The following is an 18800-nucleotide window of genomic DNA, read 5'->3' as shown; positions in this document are numbered from 1 at the left end:
CTGAACATGTCACCAAAGAAACCATGAAAATAACGGTCTCTCAAAATAGGTGGCAAGTACGGTTTTTGTAGATATTATCCTGAAATCCAAATATCTAAATGGCAGAAAAAGAAAGCTGTATGAATCAGAATAGATGCCCATAAATGTTTTTTATATGTGCCTGGCACTAATCAACTTCATCTTGCTGAGTCAATGGAGACAGAAATAAGTGGTTTGCCAAATTAGTTTGTTTAAAACGACAATAAAAGGTAACTAGCAGACAGTCTGCAGCAAACCAAAGGCTTCTGACGGCGCTCACCTTTAGAAGAAATCACTTTGGGGGTGGACAGTAATTTCTCACTGTCACCTATGCCAACCTTACGTTACTGAGGAGATCACCGGTTAGGAAGGATACACAGAAAAGAGGACCTTGAGCCTCCGAGAGAAACCTGTATGGAGTGCAGTGTGGGAGACGTGCTCATGAGGGGCTGTAGGGCTCGAAGACCAGCACTGCGTCAGGCCCTGAGGACAATGGCCAGCAGCTGGCACTGTCCTTCACTTCTTACTTGGACTTTTGGGTCACAAAGGACAGGTAATGAATGAACAGGAGGTACCATACACACAGGCTCTGCAGTATGGAATTCTTTCGTGGGTGTTACTAAGAATAAATGTTACTTGTGAAAACACTTCTGTGTATTTTAAAGCTCTTTCTGGCATCAGGGTTCAGGTGGGAAACAGTTGGCAGTCACTGTGGCAGGTGAGCATGACTCAGTACACAGGAAGGCATGACACAAAACACTGCCTTTTCTAATGAAGACACCGTGTCTGATCGAAAACCCAACTCCTTGCTGATGGAGGTATTACTTTTAATACATGTAAGAAGGATTCATGAATAAAAATCTCAATAAAACTGCTACAGATTTATTTTCTCCACTCACTGAAAACTGAAATACACATGTATTTCTACTACTTTAATAAAAGACTCCCACAGAGCCTGTGCCAGATCTTCCAGAACAAGACTGGGGCGGGGGTGAGGTGGGAGCCACAGCCTGGGAGGCAGCCCAAGGGTTCTATGAAGGCTGACTGCCCGAAACAGATTTCGCTAATAAGCAAAGCCATGTTGAGAAGTACTCCTACGTGGTAAGGTATCGCTTGAGATTCCAGGAAATATTGCTTCTTACGTCTTGCCCATTTCAATAACCACTGAAATTATAGGGGAGTTTTTCCCGTTGGTTACATACCACATCCCCAGTGTCTTCAGCATTATTCAGTTAGATCTGGTTTTCAGAACAAAGGGAGTTGGGTTTGGAACAGGCAAGATGGCAGCAGGGAGCCGCCTCCTCCCATCTTCCAAGAACACCAAGCAGGTCAGCATGACAAAAAGACCTTGCAAATCTCAACCCATAAACACCAAGGCAGTGCTTGATTCTCAAATTACCACAATAAATCACTAGCAGTTTTAATGATCAGGGCACAGGCAAGACCCAGCAAATCACAAGGTTCATGCACTAAAAGCACCTATACTTTACTCCTAGGAGAAACTCGAGATTCGGAGCCTGCTTAACTTTGGATTTGATGCTTACTGACCAAATTAAGCACATTACTTACTACTTATTCTTGCTATTTGATGATAATAATGCCACCAGCACACTTGCACCGCACTTACTACGTGCCAGGCAGGCTTTATCCTCAGCCCCTTTACATGCAGCTCTTCATATAACAGTGGATAATAGCTTATAACCACACACACTCACGAGATGGAAGACAAACTCCAAATTAAGAAACGCTTTTTGGACTAAAGTTTCGAATTAGAATTTTTACCAAAACTGAACACAACGTGCATTTTCCATACTTTGGATGAAAGTCCTGTTGACTGATGGCGGCACTGCCAGCTGGAGAATGACTATTTAAAATAATTCTAGAAGCTCGGAAAAGGAAGTCATCTAACAATGGTTTAATGAGTGATGAACCTGGAATAGAGCATAATATTCATGTTGAGGATGGACACATTTTAATTCAAAGATTCTGTCTTTGTACTTTCATATCAGAGCAGCAAAGGCACCCAACGCCACCCAATGGCAGGGCGTTCAATGCGATTCGATGCTTATTTTTTGAGCACTTATAACACATGACAAAGCTCTGAGAGGCAGAGGGGTGGGGGCGGGTGGGAGAGTCAGGGGACAGGGAACAAAGAGAGACAGGGAGGGTACCTTCCTTTATGAGCTGACAATGGCGTGAAAGAAGTAGTGCTTTCACTTTGGAAACACAAATGCCAAGAACACGAGGCAGAGTGGGCTGAGTGGACAATTCATTCTTACTCTGGGCAGAGGGGAGTCCACAGGAGGGCTTCTGAAACTTTTAAAATCTTGCCTTCCTTAGGTAAAGTGATGTGCCCTTCTGATCCTGGGTTAGAATCACTCTTTTCTATGTATCCCCAGTAGCCAAGAAGATTTTTAGAGGGCTCACTTCGTGCGATAATTAATGTTTTGACTTGTTTTCTGAATACACCTTCTAATGCTGAATATGCCCTTATGAATTATACATGTACCCCACACAGCAGGGGGTAGTAGTTAGGGGCTGGCCTCCCAGATGAGAAAACTCTTAAAAGAAGTAAAATCTATAATAGGTAATATTTCATAAAGTACATAACAGCAAGAAGAGAAAACCCTACTTTGAGCTGTAAGTTTTACTTGGTATGAAAAAGTTAGGTGAACCAACTGTTTTGAACGCTATCAACTTCTCTATAGGGTTTAATGACACGGGCAGAATACACCTTAAGTCTGTTAGCCACTGAAGTTCCAGACAATCTCGTATTACCTGGAGGGTCAATTTTTTACAGAGCACCGAGCACTGATCCTGTTTTCCTAATTATGAGCACTACCACAGCAAGAACGGAGAAGCGAGGTACTCTGTCACAGGTAAGATGAAGCAGTAATTACCCAGCATTTCCTTCTCTGACCCGCAGAGTGAGAGAAGGGTTTTAATGAGCCGCAGGTGTCCTGCTAGTAAGATATTGTCTGCTTCACTCGTCTCGCATTCAGCCGTGCGATTAGGTTCAAAGTTATCCAGCCAAGTAATCTCATCTTCGAGCATGGTAGCTGGGCTGATTCTTAACTGCTCCATTTCTGAAGCTAAGAAGGAAAAAACAAAAACACAAGTCCATTTCAAAGAAAAGAGGATTTCCCTTCATGGAGTCCAAATCCTGAATTAAAGCAGGCCAAGTCAAGTCCCAAGCTTGCACTGTGCTGATCTGAGAAGGCAGCACTGAGGCGGCCCTGCAGCCTCCCTCCTTCCCCACCTCTGTCTCAGTCCTAAGCCAGACACATATCGGGGGCCCCTCTGTGCACATCACAGGGCCATATGCTGGGGACAGAAGATGAAGGGGCTAATCTTGCTCCGAAGAATCTCCTGGTCCGGGGGTGTCAGCAGGTGTCCCCCAGGAGCACACCTGTCTAGAGAAGGCAGGGGTGGAGGGTGTGAGGAGAGCCATCTAGGCTCCCCCAGCATCACCTAGGCCAAGGGGGTCCCGCAAAGGAGGCGGAGGTCCGCAGCACAGCAGCAGGACGCAGGTTTCCAAGCAGTGTGCCCAAGCTCGCGAACCACCCTGCTCCTCTGTGGTAAGTTATCTCCCGTCCTTCTAGGCAAGGATGCAAGCAAGGTTCCATCCTGGAAGTCGGGCCTGCTGGAAGGAGAGGGACCGTGCTCTCCTTCCACTGCACTACAGCCGCCAGTGGTAGGGTCCCACACCACCACGTCAAAAGGAATACGTTAGGGTCAGTCAGAGCGGAACCAGGACTGGATAGGAGTCCACTTATTTACAAAAGCAGGCCAGCACCCACACTGCAGGGTGCCAGGCATGAAGTGCCTAGCACCGGCACCGGCATACACAACATACTTCCCACGCGGCAAACACTGCTGGTTTCCAGACACACTCCCACCCTGCCCTCAACCTCCCAGTAAGGAATGCCGGATCCCTCCTCAGTCACTCGACGACACACGAAGGCCTACGGTAACAACTTGCTCATGCCTTCTGCTGCCGTACGCATAACGCACACAGCCAACTCCTGACGCCAGCCCTCCGGGAGCAGAGCAGAACGCCCACCCTCACCAGGTCCGACCCGCACAGCAAGCCTTGCCAGAGGCCTGGCAGAAGAGCGTGGCATTCAGCCCGGCTGTGTGACGGACCTGTCACCCACCCGCTCCTCTGGATGACACGTACACCAGGTCTGATCCCCACATCGAGATATACACTGAGACGACACTATCTCAGGCTCCAACACTACCGTTTCCCTGTACTGCTCAGAGCACTGTGCCCCCGCTTTCGAGAGGCACTTGGGAAACCAATTCAGGAATTTCCCGAGGCGAACAAGTTACTACGTCCTCGTGTGTCCGGTACACGAGGACCTCTGCAGATTTAAGTGCCGGCACAAAGATGTTTCTTTTGAGAAGCCACTCTGTTTTCTTCCTTTTTTACCTCTGCCCCCCTGCCCCCTCCCCCCGCAGGCAACCTCACAACCAAATTCCGACTGGGTGGAGGTTTACAGCCAGCATCCACGCAAGGTAGATCTGTTTAACGGCCTGGCACCAACCGTCTTCTCCAGTTAGTATTTCCAATGAGTACTTTTGTTCATCTTGATTTTTATTTTACTTATTTCTTGGAAGATGAGGCAAATCTTTTATGTAAAGAGTGGAAAATAAACTAACAGACTCTTGATTTGAACTAAAGTTTACACGGCACTCCAACATACGTTCACATTTTTTAAAAGTACAGATGATCAAAATCCAAATGCTCTAATGCTAAAACTTCTAACATTTCAATCACCAAACACAAAATAATTAACTGACTTCTAATACCTCATTTCTATTATCCAGAGAATCCCTCCTTCCTTCAATCATCAACTTTTAAAATGGTCCGAATTCACCACACTAGAGAGACCCTTCCTAACAGTTCTGTGTCAGTGTAATTAAAACATGTGTCTTTGCCAATTTTTAACAGTTAGGTACGTAACTGGAGAAGAGAGGGCTGGTACATGGGTTTGCATGCTATTTTCAAGAAAATAAAATTCGACTTCAAACAGTAATTATAATCTCATTTATATCTAAGACACATTAAGTCAGATTTAGAAACGTCCATTTGGCTTTCTTTTCTACTCATCCCTCTCCCCTCCCCCTACCTGAATCGAAGTTAGACATTTACTTACTTGTCAGATCATCTAATAATTGGCACCTTAGATCAAAATACTCCATACACTGAGATAAGAGTCTAAAAAACAGATAAGATTTCAAGTATTAAAAAATGTCAGATTTTGAAATAAAAAGCATCTTCCGTGTATGAAAGGGAATTTTCCTAAGCATGAAATAACTGCTTTTACATTAATTCAACTTCAATATCTTAGCAAAAAACACGCTCATACTTTGCTGATACAGATACACTATACAAATTATAGTGTAGAAAGAGGGAACTTACTTAGTCTCACACTTTGTAATAATATACAAAATGACTGCATACAAAATGTACAGATTACACTCATTCATTTAAACAGCAACCAATACTGACTAGGCACCTACTATGTGCTTGCAACTGTTCTAAGGGCTGATGAAGAAGAAAAGAGACAGAGAGCAAATTAAAAAGTACTTATGTCAAAAGGTGATACTAAGAAGAAAAACCGAGTGGAGTATAAAAAAAAATAGAGATAGGTAAATTCTTTTATCTAGGATGGTCAGTGACGCTTTTCCGCAATTATCTCAGTGAAGAAAACAGGTTGTAAAGTCAGGTGACCCTGGTTCAAATCCTGGCTTCACCACGTACAGTTGGGCGTCTAGGGACAATCTGTTTGGTTTCTAATTTCTAACGTGCTTGTTAGAGTGTTAGAAACACAAATACACACACACACACACACACACAAGGCCCAAGAATGCACTAAGGATGAGAAGAGATAATGAACCAAGAATTATAATTATTAAAGAGACAATAAAACTGTCAAACTCATTTGTCCATTGTGAGGACTACAGGATAAATACATGCAACGAACTTGGCACGCTGCACGGCACATAGACCACGGAAATAGCTGTTCTCGTCACCAGTGTTAAAGAAAGTATGTACCAAACATGGGGTGGGGATTAGAGTAAGTTGTGAAACACCATTTCAAATTGTAAAAACATGTAACTAAAGATTCAGTTTTATGTGAAGTTAAATGCTCTACATCCAAGAGATTCTTTGAGAATGTATGTTAAAAACTCATCCACTGCTTTCTTTCCTGAGTTTTGAGAAATTTCTTATCAAATCAAACTCTTAAATTTAAGTCATATTAAATAATCTGAGTCTTAACAAAAAGTACAAGTGCAATAGCTTACTTCTTAAAAAATGCCTTACACAGAAGTACAATGATCTGTTTGCAGATGACACTATCCTACATGTGGGAAACCCCAGAGTCCACACAAAAAGATTCAGAGGTTATCAGTGAACGCAGCAAGATACAAAATCAGGACACGAAAATCAGTTCTGCTTCCATACACCAACAAGGAAGAATACTAAAAGAAAACAATTCCATTTACAAAAGCGTCAATAACAGTAAAGTACTTAGACATCTGTTTAAGAAAGGAAATGAAAGGCCCGTACGGCGAACAGGACAAACGGCGCTGGAAGACTGGGGCGATGCCACAGCAGCGAGGCCACGTGGCACTGGCATGAGGACACGCACAGATCAGTGGAAGAGGAATGAAGAGCCAATCAGTCAGCAAGCCAGCTGTCAAAACCATTCAATGGAGGAAAAGGTGCTGTGACAACTGGATTATCCAGATGGAAAAGAATGAAGTCGGACACCTTACATAACACACAGAATTCAGCTCGAATGGGTCAAACAGGTTAAGTGTAAGAGTGAAACTAAAAACCTTAGAAGAAAACCTAGAGGGAAAACTTTGTGACAGTGGATTTGACAAAGATTTCTTGAATACGATGCCAAAGGCACAGGCAACGAAAGAAAGAACAGATAAAGGAAGTAGTTTTCACAGTTAGAAATGACACCGTACCACATGCGATGACACGGATGAACCTTGGGAACAGGAGAATGAAGGAAGGGGAGTGAACGCGGAGTTACTGCTCAGTGGGTCTGGGGCAATGAGAAAGTTCTGGGAATGGACAGTGGGGACAAGTTGCACAACAATGTGTGTGGACTTAATGTCACTGAATTATAGACCTAAAAATCAGTAAAATGATCAATTGTACGTATATTTTGCTGCTGTAAAAAAAAAATTCTAGCAAATCTAAAAATTATTAAAAAAACAACTCACCTATGTTTGTTTTGGAAGAGTCTCTTCATGTCCTTTGCCCATTTTTCAATTTAGGTCAATTTTGGTCATTTGTTAGTGATTTCTAACAGCTTATTTTATCTTACATTATGAAAATTAGCTTCTTGTCTATCATGTTACAAATCTATTCAGCCAGTCTGTCAACTGACTTTCGGATGTATGGTATTAGTTTCCCACACAGAGTATATTAGTTTTTATGGAGTCAAGTTTATCAGTCTTTCATTTAGCGGATTTCTTAATGGGGAAAGGGTTTTAGTTTAGAGGATGAGGAAAAAGTTCTAGAAGTGGGTGGTGGAGACGGTTCACAATAACGAGAATATACTTAATGCTACTGAACTATATGCTTCCCAAGACCAAGTTTGGATCCAAACTTAGGGGTCTGGGTACTTATCCACACTTAGGGGTTTGGAGTAGCTCTAACATTCCTTCCCTTGCAGGCTCTAATTTGTACAGCAGGTGCACAAGTCAAGTGGACACCCATTTCACACATCTCAGTGGCACCTCATGAGCCCCATGGCAAGGGTCCTCTGGTGAAGCTCAGCTGGAGGAAGTGGAGTCACCTCCCATTCTGGCCTGGGCAGCCCTGCACACAGGCTGGCCCACTGAGGGACAGCGGGGCAGGCAGAAGGGACTTGCTCAAGCCGCCCTATCGGCCTGGACCACAGCTTCCCTCTGTGCCTGGGCTCGTGTAAAACCAAGGAAGGAAGCCAGAAAGATGCCTCAGCTTCCTCTGGACATGGAGTCAGGAAGTATGCTGATCAGAGAGAGGGGTGTATGCAAGGACACGAGCCATCTGACCTTCATAAAGTGATCGGGCCCCAAAAATTTCAGCCTCTCACGGACCAGTTCTAGAAAGAAAGCTCCTCTTTCTCTTGGGGGTAGTGGACCAGCTGGGGTGGAGGTGAGAAGTGACTGAAAGCCTGGTATTGTTTCTTCTGATTCTCCTGTCCTGAATGGGGATAGTAAGAACTGAAATGCCCTTTCTCAGGGTACCAAACAGTACAAGAGGAAAGGAGAAATCTTTTGTCATCTCGGTAATGCACTGTGGACTTCAGGGGGAAGCATGCAAATTGTTATTCTCTTTCTGTGTGACGGGAGCTTCTTCATCTTGATTACATACCTCTGATTCACTCCTCTCATTATACTAGTTGGGGACCAGAGAGGTAGCTGGGCTGTGAGAATCACACCCAGGAGAAACTGGTTTGGCTTCTGGACATCTGGATGAGCTGAAGTATCTGTCTGACTAAGAGTGTACAGCTGATCACAGGCAGCGCGGCGAATCTGAAATTACAGCATTAGCAGCAAAGGACGTATGTCAATTGACACTTAGAGACTGCTTAAAAAAGGATCTTCTTCCAAGGTCCACAATCGGAGGGATACTATAAGGGTATGAACACTTTAATCACTAATGGTGAAGTTTACACTGAATTAACTAGGGCTGATTAATAACAAGTGCAGCGTGAGAATGGATTTCCCAAATTCTTCTCCTCTCCACTTCTAATCAATAGTTTTATAATTTAATAAAAATGAAAACAAGAAAAACTCTTCAAGTGTTTCCAAGGGAATTTTCAAGGTCACATAAGAACATCAAAATCATAAAATCTAGTGAAAGTTCATGGCTTGCAGCTGGTCTATCATGATGTCGACCAGCATGGTGACACTGAATGCCAGCTGAGGACACTCAACTTGGCTGGTCGGCTTTATTACAAACACACACGACTTAGCCTCAGCGCTAGTCTCTGAAATTCCAGGGGAGTGTGGAATAGAACAGAGGGCAGAGAGTCCAAATGCTTACTCTGCTCTCGGAGTGGTCCATGCCCCTTCTGGAGGACCCCCTGAGGGACTAAATGCCATCCCTCTGGACTCCACGCAGTCTCACAGGTCTCCCAAGGCCCCTCGGTAGGGCAGGACCAAAGGCATTCTTTATGTAATGTAAACATCCTTACCTCAGCACTTGGTGATCCAAGCAGAATATCGATGATAAAATCGGCAACACAGGGCAAGTTATAGAAAGATGCTAATGGTAAGAATAAAGAGAATCGGGGGTGCGAAATAAGTCAGGAAATGCATTTTCAAGATTTCAATAATTTTGAATAATTTAAGCTTAACTATAAAAGAATTTCATCTCTTCTACTTGGAATCGAACTCAGGAGTCCTATAACTCCACATCTGAGTTTCTTCTCCGATAGCCTCTTGGTCATGTCTGTACCTGCACACTTTAGCGCAGGGTCTCGTACACAACAGTCATAAATATATCTTGCCTTGATAAGCTATCAAAACCTCTAACTATAAAATGTACCCTACGATAAAATTACAAATTATTAAAAAGCTTAATGAGAAGTTGTAGTTCTTTCATTTCGTTTAGAAAATATCACTAAAATAACTATAGGAAAACTGACCTGTGATCGTGGTATTTGTCCAGAAGGATTTCATAATGACTTACACTTCTTGTATCTGTCTTCAAAAGCATTCTTGTTCAAATTAACAACTTTGGACACTAATTACCATTCTATAAATGTCTAACATTTTCTAGATTTACCCTGAGTATCTTAGGAGGTTGGATAGTCTACTAAACGCGTAGTGATCGGTTCTACAGAACAGGCTGTCTGAACCAGTAACAGCAGGGAAGAATAGGACCCCTACAGGTTGGTACAATTTTTAAAAGTGGAACTGCTAAGACTTCATCGCTGAATAAATATTTATTGAGGGCCTACTACACACTGGGCAGTGTCTGGGTGGGAGAGATTCAGTAGGGAACAAAACGGACAAAAGTCTGATAGTCCAGTTGGGGAGGGCATGATGACAATAAACATGATTAAGAAAATAAATAATATTCTGTGCTATAAAATAGTAAGTGATAGAGAAGAAATAAGGGAAGGGGGTTAGGTAGTGCTGGGATGAGGGGAGGGGTGTGGCTTCTTTAAATAGGTGGTCAGAGAACATGTCACCAAGAACGTGAGGTTACGCACACTTGTGGGAAATGAGAAGAGAGAGCCATGTGAGAAAGATGCAGGAAGAATGCAGCAGGATGAGCGAACAGCTGGTGCCAGGGTCCTGAAGCAGGAATGTGCCTGGAGTGCTGGGGAACAGCCAGGATGCCAGGGTGGCCGAAGCACAGGGAGTGGGGGGAGAGCAGTCGACAGTGATGGCACAGAGGCATCAAAGGGTGGACTCTGTCAGCCTTGAAGGCCTTAGTAAAGATCTGGCTTTTACTCAGTGTGAACCGAGAAGCCGCTGCCAGGTATTCAAGAGAGGAATGATTCAATGTGACTTACAGGGTGGAAGGTCTGCCCTGGGTACTGTGTGGGGAGTAAACTGCAGGGGTAGAAGCTAGGAGATCCGTGCAGGTGCTACTGCTACAATCCAAGTACGGGGTGATGCTGGGTCAGAGGGTTGTGACAGTGGCCGTGGTACCAGAGGGTAGGATCTAGACATGGCTGGAAGGAGGATGTGCTGACAGATTGGAAGTGGGTGTGAAAGAGGAATCAAGGACAACTGCCAGGTTTCTGGCCACAGAAACTAGAAGCGTGACACCACCATGAATTAGGCTGGGAAACGTGTGTGAGCATTTTGGCTGTGGAACCGCCAGGACTGGGAAGTCTACATGAGGGCCCAGTGGAGGGGCTGGGGCAGTGGTCCGGGCCAGAGTTCCCAGTTCAGACGCGATCTGCGTCTAGAGGGAATTCTGGGCTGGGTGGAGGCTGACACGGTGAGGAGAAGAGGCACAGACAGAGGACAGTGCAGCGAGGGCCGAGCCCTGCGGCGTTCCAATGCTAGAGCGTGATCAGCCCCAGTCTGCCAAAGCCCACAAAGGAAGATAAAAGGGCAAATCTGAAGTTTCATAACTTTGACTACTAGAGTCATCATTGTTTTAGAGACTGATGTGTAACTAGTTCTATGGTTCATGGGCTACAAATGTGGGTTGTCTTGATTCCTCAACTAGATGGTAAGCTCCTGGGGGGCAGACATACTGCCCTTCTAATAGCTACTGTAAAACCCTGCTTGCAGAAGGTGCTCAATAAATACTTATTCAGGATTTAACTACTCTAAGCACTATTCTTACTTGTTTCCCCCCTTTTCCATTTCTGTCGGTATGACCTGGTCTATGAAGGCCTTTCCCTATAAGGATGAATGGTGACCGCCTCCTGCGTACCCAGCTGCTGGCTCCGAAGCTGCAGGCACGTGACAAGAAGAGAGAGCGCCTCCCCAGCGATCAGTGAGTCTTTGGTGGACACAGACTGTTGTCGCACGCAGATGCCTGCGTGCAAGGCCGCCGGGTCCCCTTCGCTCCCAGAGCTGCAATTGCTTCCTGGGAACAGGCAAGCAGGAGGTTACTGTGGATCCCCAGGGCCCTCATGGTCTAACATCCTTTTAACGCGCTCCAGGATCCTCAGGGGGAATTAGAGGGCACAGAAAGACTTTCTGACATTGTGGTCTAGGAAACAGGAGACACCTAATCGCTTTATTTGACCCTGACTGCTTTACAAACCATTCGGAGGTACTCAAAATGCACTCACAAGGCAAAACTAATTTGAGGTGACAGAAGGGAGAACGGTGCAGTTTGGAAGGCATGAGAGACTCTTGCTGGGATGTTAGAAACGTTCCTCATCTTCATCTAGTGGGTGATCCATACGGAAAAATCCTAAAAGCGTGTACATTTAACATTTCTGCACGTCCCTGTGAGAATGTCGTACGTTTTTAAAACTTTTTTTAATATTGAGGTGTGTATACACACACACACACACACACACACACACACTGAAAAGGAAAATCAAATGAAGCTGAGAAAGGAAACTATTTATAAAAGTGTAGCAGAAAACAGCCAAATCAAGAAAATGACTTTTCCAGTAGGAATTATAGAGGAATTTTTATCAGAACCACCATTATTAGCCTCATGGCACCTTTACGACCCTCGGCGGGCTCTCTGCTTGATCTGGTTTCCCCACTTCTTCTGTGCTTAGCAACAATTGTTTTCTTAGAGGAAGTTACAGCGTATGTTCAGCAACGTGCACAAATCTTAAGTGCACAGCATCATGGGTTTTTACTCGTGTTCAAAAGCAAGAGAAAAGGCTTTCTTCTTGTGACCCTGAACAAGACTGTGTATAGGTGCCTCTGACAGCTTATTTCCTGCCCAACGATCTCATCACTCTACCCTTTTAAATCAGTACCTGAGCTGCTGAGTCTGTTTCGAATTCCGGCAGGAAACAGAGAATTGCTTTCTTTAATTGGTTGGCTACTCCCAACGAGATCCAGTCGTCCTGCAGCTGCGGCCCAGGACAACCTCATGAAACAAGCCACAGTAGATGTGAAGTCACCTACTTCCATCGTCTGAAGAAGTATGGAAAGAGTTATGAGAAAAGGTCGTACTTGAACATGTTCATTCTACTGGCCTCCATAACCTTCTCACTGGTCTCAGTCTCGTGAGACTCGTTTTCCTCCAAGATCATCCAGGACAGCCTTTTTCGTGCTTCCGTACTGTTCAAAGACTATGAGTATCTCTCTGCTACCTGTCGCACAGAGACTGATCTCCACACTCAGGCTTTCAGACACCCGCCACTGTCCTCTTCCACACACTGTACGAATGCTTTGTGAATGACCTCGTGGCCTTCCCTACAGGCTCTGTCCTCTCTAGTTTTGCTCACACCTGCCCTCGTGCAGAAACAATTCTCCGCGCTTCTCTATCTGTGACCTCTCCTATCTTTGAGGCCTGGCACCCACGCCGCCTCCCATGTACAGTCATCCATGCCAGCCATGGTTGAAGGCGATCACTCCTCTTCTGCCCCTGTAGTGCTCCTGCAACCCTTGATAGTTCCCGCCTTGGACCACAGTCATTTCTGCACGAGTGGTCCCTTTCTTGCTCCCTGGAAGGCCACGTTCCTGTCACTAACTTTACCCGTGACCAGTGCCATCAGGGAGGAAAGACTTCACATTTGTTGACCGCACAGATCACTTACTTGTATTGCAACTCGTGCAGCAGGGATGATCTCCTCGACCCTAATGGAAGACCGGTCGGACACAGACAGCTGCCGGTACGATGACTTCTCTGGGGTTCCACACAGGGACATCTGCCTGCTTGTCTGCCGGCTAACATTGCGGAACGGGCGAGAAGAAAGCGCTTCTATGCCGTCTTTGGTGAGGTCTTCGTCTAACAAGGTGGGCATTGTTTGCCCAACAAGTAAGAATCTTCAAAGGAAACAGAAGGCTACATTTATTCGAGGTCATTTCATAACTCTTCACAACGACAGGACGTGGGAAGAGACGTGAAGCAAGGCATCACTCCCTCGGGAGGCTAATAGGGCATGTCTGCATACCTGGCAAGCTGCAGGCAGATGGAATAGACTCCCTGCCTTGTTTCGTAGTCTACTTCCGAGGGGATGGAGTCTCTCTGCATGACGTTTACGACCAAACTGAAACGAAAAGGGCAGAATGCTAAATAATAAAGGCTTCTTTCTTTCAGAGGAAATTTTCTCTAAGTAATTGAACTGCTCATGTAAATGTTACCAACTACTTAAAACTTCTACAAGGTTCTTCCATACACACGGACCATACATATCTCTAGTAAATGATCTCGCGTGGTACCTCCAGCCCTCCTGGTCCACTCAGCATTAGACTCCTTGCTTTGCCAAAAGATAAAGTGTTTGGACAGTCTCCTCCTCACTAACTGGTGTGAGTTCACTGATTAAGCGTCACCTTATCACTAGAACTATCAATTAAAAGACATACCTGGAACTGGTGGGCTCGATAAAGCTAGTTTTTCACATCCTCTCCAGTCTCTGTTACTACAAAAGCTTCCTAACTGTGCTTCCTGCCTCTACTCTTGACTCTCCACCCCCAAAATCTACTCTCAAAAGATCAGAGTGATCTTTTTTTAAAACATAAGTGAGATTGTGGCACTGCTTTGCACAAAACAAAACCCTCCCCTGGCTTGTTTCCCGCACAGAGGAGCGTCTTCACGGTAACCCAGGAGATTCTGCAGAAACTGCCCTCTGCTAAGTCTACGACCGTGGGCCTCCCTATCGTGCTTCCTGCGTGCTACCCCAACCACGCAGGTTGGGCTCCAAAGGCTCCAGGTCTATTCCTCGCAGGGGCCCACACAGACTGCACTTCGGGGCGGCTCTCCCCCAGGATCTCCAAGTCTCGTTTCTTCACCTCCTTCAGGTGTTTGTAAAACATCACCTCATCAGCGACACGTTCCCTGATCGCCCTACTGAAAATCACAACGCTGTCCATACCCTCTTCCTTGTCTTACTTTTGTCTACAGCTTTTCTTGCCTCCTGACAGACACTTTTACCTTTATTTCTTTATTGTTTATCTCCCCCCTCTAGGCGGTAAGCTTCACAAGGATGTGGAGTTTGTCTAATTCATTCACCGCTCTGTTCTCGGTGCTCGTAACAATGCCTGACATGTAGATTAACTGACGTACAAAACTAAGCCAGCTGTAAAATGCCTTTATTCCAGAGCTCTGTAATTGGAATGAGTAATCAGAAATGAGCGTTCACTGAAAACAGCTCTGCAATTTTGCAAACAAACAAAGCTCCTTGCGGTAGGCCTTCTACATGCCCGGGCGTTCTTTCTGCCCCGTTACCCTGGCCTAAGGTCCCGGCCCGGACTCGCCCCCGAAGGCCTCCCACAGGAGCTCCTGCAATGGTCCTCCGGCCTTCACGGCTTCCTCGCCCAAGGAGATGGCGGGCCCGCTTCTTTCCAGAGCAGGAGAACTTGGCCCCATGGGTAATCCCTTTTCCTTTGGTCTTTCTTCTGTTTAGTCAGCCTGCAAAGGCAACCGAAGGTTCCCCAAGGTAAAAGCAAACTTTTCCCTCAGTGGTTCTTCCCTTCCAAAGTCACGGTCACCCCTCCTCTGCTCACCGTTAGGCAGCGGCCTGCAGTCGGACTCTACCTCCTGCCCTCACACTCACCACTGAACTTCATGCCCTAATGCTGCTCACACTGCTGCCTCCCCCAGGTATCCAAAGCCGTTCTCCACTCCCCTCGAGGGCACTGCGACCAAAGCGCGCACTTCCACTGACCCACTCACGTTCATCTCTCTTGACGTCTCGCACCCTCTGTCTCTCCTTCCACGCTTATCTCCACACCGACTAAATGTTCACCATTGTCACTGTCCCAGGCTAGGAATCACAGGCCACTTGTAAGTTTCCTCCTGTACTTCTGGTCGTAAGGCTCGCCTATGTTACCCTACGCGTGTCAGCTACCACCGCCCTCCATTTACAACCTGTTGCTCCTCTCTGGGCCACTGCCACAGTTCTGCGGGGCTCTCCCTGCCTCCACCTCTCCCGCTTCTATTTATTCATCACCCGCACTGCGGCCAAAGCGACTGTTCCAGGCAATCCCTGGCTCTGAAACTGGTTTTCCCACGGTCGATAAGCTGATGTTGACATTGCTCAGGGTGGCCCTGCTTTACACACATCTCTCCTTCAGCCTCTTCCCAGGCGACCTTGGTTCCCAGCGCAGGCCACGCTCCCTGGCGCCGGTGGGCACCCCGTCGTCTCCGGCTTAGCGTGCCCTCCCTCCCGAGCCCCCAGGGGACTACGGCTCACTGTTCAGTTCCCAGCTCAAAGGCGACTTTCTGTGAGGTACTTCCCAATCTTATTATCCCACGAAAAAAGAACCATTTAAGCACTGTCTCCCGTAACCTCTGCCTCCACCTCCAAGCACTTTTATTAGCCTGTTTGGGGACCTACGATAACTGTTACTCTTTGTTAAACCATGAACCACCCCCAAGGGCAGGAATGAGATTGAAGTTATCTTTGTACCCCTGGCACTAATGCCTGGTACAACACATGTTCCCAGAATCAAATTCACCTGGCGTGAAGCAGCTGTGGGAACCGGCAGAAACAGACCGGCCTCCTCTCCTTCAGGAATTTCCTCCACCACCGGAGGGAGGGGGACGTGCTTCTGCCAGCTCTCCGTGGAACCAGCAGTCACAGGATGAATTTAGGTGTTCCGAGGACTGGAACCTCATTCCTGCTTCTTATACGTCTCCGGATGCCTCACATAATAATGGTGGGGAGAAGCAAGGCCTGGCAGGAGAAACCCTCTACAATGACCACATTCACTGTGTGCGACTCGGGTCACAGCACGGTGACACTAACCTCAACCCTCCTGCTTTGAGGAAGTTCTCACAGAAGGACTTCGCACAGTTTCTTGCCATGTCATCATCAGCTGTTGGCATGAGTTTGGAGCTTAGAACCTTGAAAAAAGACAAGCACAATGAATCATCACGACATTTCCAGCAGAAACTACTCCTTCACTAAGGAAAAGAATTAGGTAACTGGAGTCGCTCTAAGTTCTGCGGGCTGCTGCTTTCCCCGAGACATAAGAGGCTGATGTGTCGCAAGTGAAATATTCACATTTTCCACGTTCTATTCAGTTAGCAAGAGAGATCTGTTTTGTTGAAGAAAGCTGGTGTGTTCTTTTCATAAAACCAGCAAATGTGGACGTCTCAGGCTCTCAAGCTCTCAGATAAGAACAGGGGCACCTGGGTGGCTCAGTGTCCAACTTCGACTCAGGTCACGATCTCACAGCTCATGAGTTTGAGCCCCACATTGGCTCTGTGATGAACGCAGAGCTGGGAGCCTGCTTTGGATTCTGTGTCTCCCTCTCTCTCTACCCCTCCTCCACTCGCACTCTGTCTCTCAAAATAAACATTAAAAAGAATTTTTAAAAAGACGAGAGCAGTCTGGGGGAGTACATTCTCAGCCCGTGTTTAATGTACAGTTATGGCATGAAATAGAATATCTAAAGCTTAAAAAAAAAAAGATGAGAGCAGACAACACCTTGTGATATGCTCGATATGTTTTAGAAAAAGTATATAAAGTCTGATAAAATAGTCCATTCATTAAAGATGCTAGATGAGGGGTGCCTGGTGGCTCAGTCAGTTAAGCGTCCATCTCTAGATTTCAGCTCAGGTCATGATCTCACCGTTCATGGGACTGACCCCGAGTTGGGCTCTGCACTGGCAGGCGTTGGGCCTGCTTGGTATTCTCTCTCCCCCTGTCTGCCCCTCCCCCACTCACAGGGGTGCGCATGCTATCAAAATAAATATTTAAAAAAACCTGCTAGATGAGCTCTCTGATAATGATTCCGAAACTCCTATTTACTGAGCACCTACAACAAAAGAAGTTAGTTGAGGCTCTGGGCATGCATTCTCTCTTAATGTCACCCTGCGGGTGTATGTATTTTACTTTACAGGTAAAGTCTGAGACCCAAAAGGCTAAGTGACCTCAAACTCCCTCCTACATCTATGCCCCTTTTATGACACTGACACATGTACCTAAAGAAGAGCTTAACTGAAAATTCTGGCATGGCAGATATTATTTCTAATAAATAATCATACTATAGCATGAGACTTAGTAAACAACTGCTTATGTTATGATTTAAAAATTAAAAAAAAAAAACACCACTGCCTCAGTTTCCCCAAGGCCTTAAAATTTTTTTTTAACATTTATTCATTTTTGAGAGACAGAGTGTAAAGGGGGAAGGGACAGAGGGAGGGAGACACAGAATCTGTAGCAGACTCTAGGCTCCGAGCTGTTGGCACAGAGCCCGATGTGGGGCTCAAGCTCATGGACCGTGAGTTCATGACCTGAGCTGAAGCCACCCAGGCACGCCCACTCCTCCACCTCCGAAGGTATTTTTAAAGTAGATACAATTCAAGATCCTTTTCAACTCTAGAAGAATCTGTTTCTATGAATCCAGGGGTCGTATGTGTGTAGATTTTAGTGTGGGATTTCTCTTTTACAGATGCTGTCTTCTGAACGTGCTCTCTGGGCAAAGGCTCTGCAGCCTCTGATGACGAGTCTTGCAAGGGAGAAGGGGAGCCCTGTGTTTTTCTAATCCTTCCTGTGAGCTGACAGCCATGTGCACGGACTCCTCATGCTCAAGGGACGGCAGTGCAGTCAAGGAGGAAGAGCTCTTCAAAGGAATGGGTATTTGGAACATCTGCTTTGAAGCTACCTAGTAGGCAAACCCAATAAAGACTGAAATGCAAGGAAATTAACCTTTTAGGAGTCAGTTAAAAAAAAAAAAAAGTCCTTTTTAAAGCATTAGGTTTTCTAAATGTTTTGCACCAAAGCAAAAGACAAGCTATCGGAGGATTTCTCTGAACCTGTGCTGGAGGAATTTTACTCCCACGGTCCTTGGGCGGTAAGATGCTGCAATCCAGGGAGCTGGTGACAAGCCAGACCCCTTGTTACGCCATTCTGTTTTCCTAGGTGCTCTCAAATGTGGGTGTTAAGGATTATACCTTCGCTTTTCTGAGACAGTCACTCAAAGGCAAATGACGAATCTGGCAGGTGTTGCAAGATTTATATGCTTAAACTGGCCAAAAATTTCTGGGCAATTTTCTGCCTTGGAATATTAAACATATTTTTAAACGTCCACATTAAACAAAGACATACTTTCTTTTAAAAACATTTGCTAAATACTGTCTCCTTTTGAACCCCACACATTTTTTTACAAGAATGACTACTTGAAGGCCGATATGAAATAGCAGAGCT

General features: G+C 45.7%; 1 protein-coding gene across 4 annotated transcripts in view; it reads right to left on the bottom strand.

Moving 5' to 3' along the window:
• USP24 (ubiquitin specific peptidase 24) overlaps window positions 1-18800 on the bottom strand; it is a 137659-nt gene that overhangs the window by 41691 nt on the left and 77168 nt on the right. For all 4 annotated transcript variants that reach the window (XM_039239224.1, XM_039239227.1, XM_039239234.1 and 1 more), the window contains exons 32-41: window positions 16395-16492; window positions 13599-13694; window positions 13242-13470; window positions 12456-12615; window positions 11441-11596; window positions 9234-9304; window positions 8408-8568; window positions 5181-5242; window positions 2919-3110; window positions 1832-1949 (exon numbers count right to left, since the gene is read on the bottom strand). In XM_039239224.1, coding sequence (XP_039095155.1) covers window positions 1832-1949; window positions 2919-3110; window positions 5181-5242; window positions 8408-8568; window positions 9234-9304; window positions 11441-11596; window positions 12456-12615; window positions 13242-13470; window positions 13599-13694; window positions 16395-16492 — 1343 coding nt within the window. The remainder of the gene's footprint in view (window positions 1-1831; window positions 1950-2918; window positions 3111-5180; window positions 5243-8407; window positions 8569-9233; window positions 9305-11440; window positions 11597-12455; window positions 12616-13241; window positions 13471-13598; window positions 13695-16394; window positions 16493-18800) is intronic.

Source organism: Hyaena hyaena, unplaced genomic scaffold (genome assembly GCF_003009895.1).
Source record: "Hyaena hyaena isolate Hyena2069 unplaced genomic scaffold, ASM300989v1 scaffold_5, whole genome shotgun sequence".
NCBI classification, from domain to species: Eukaryota; Metazoa; Chordata; class Mammalia; order Carnivora; family Hyaenidae; genus Hyaena; species Hyaena hyaena.
This window is presented reverse-complemented; position numbering and strand designations above follow the sequence as displayed.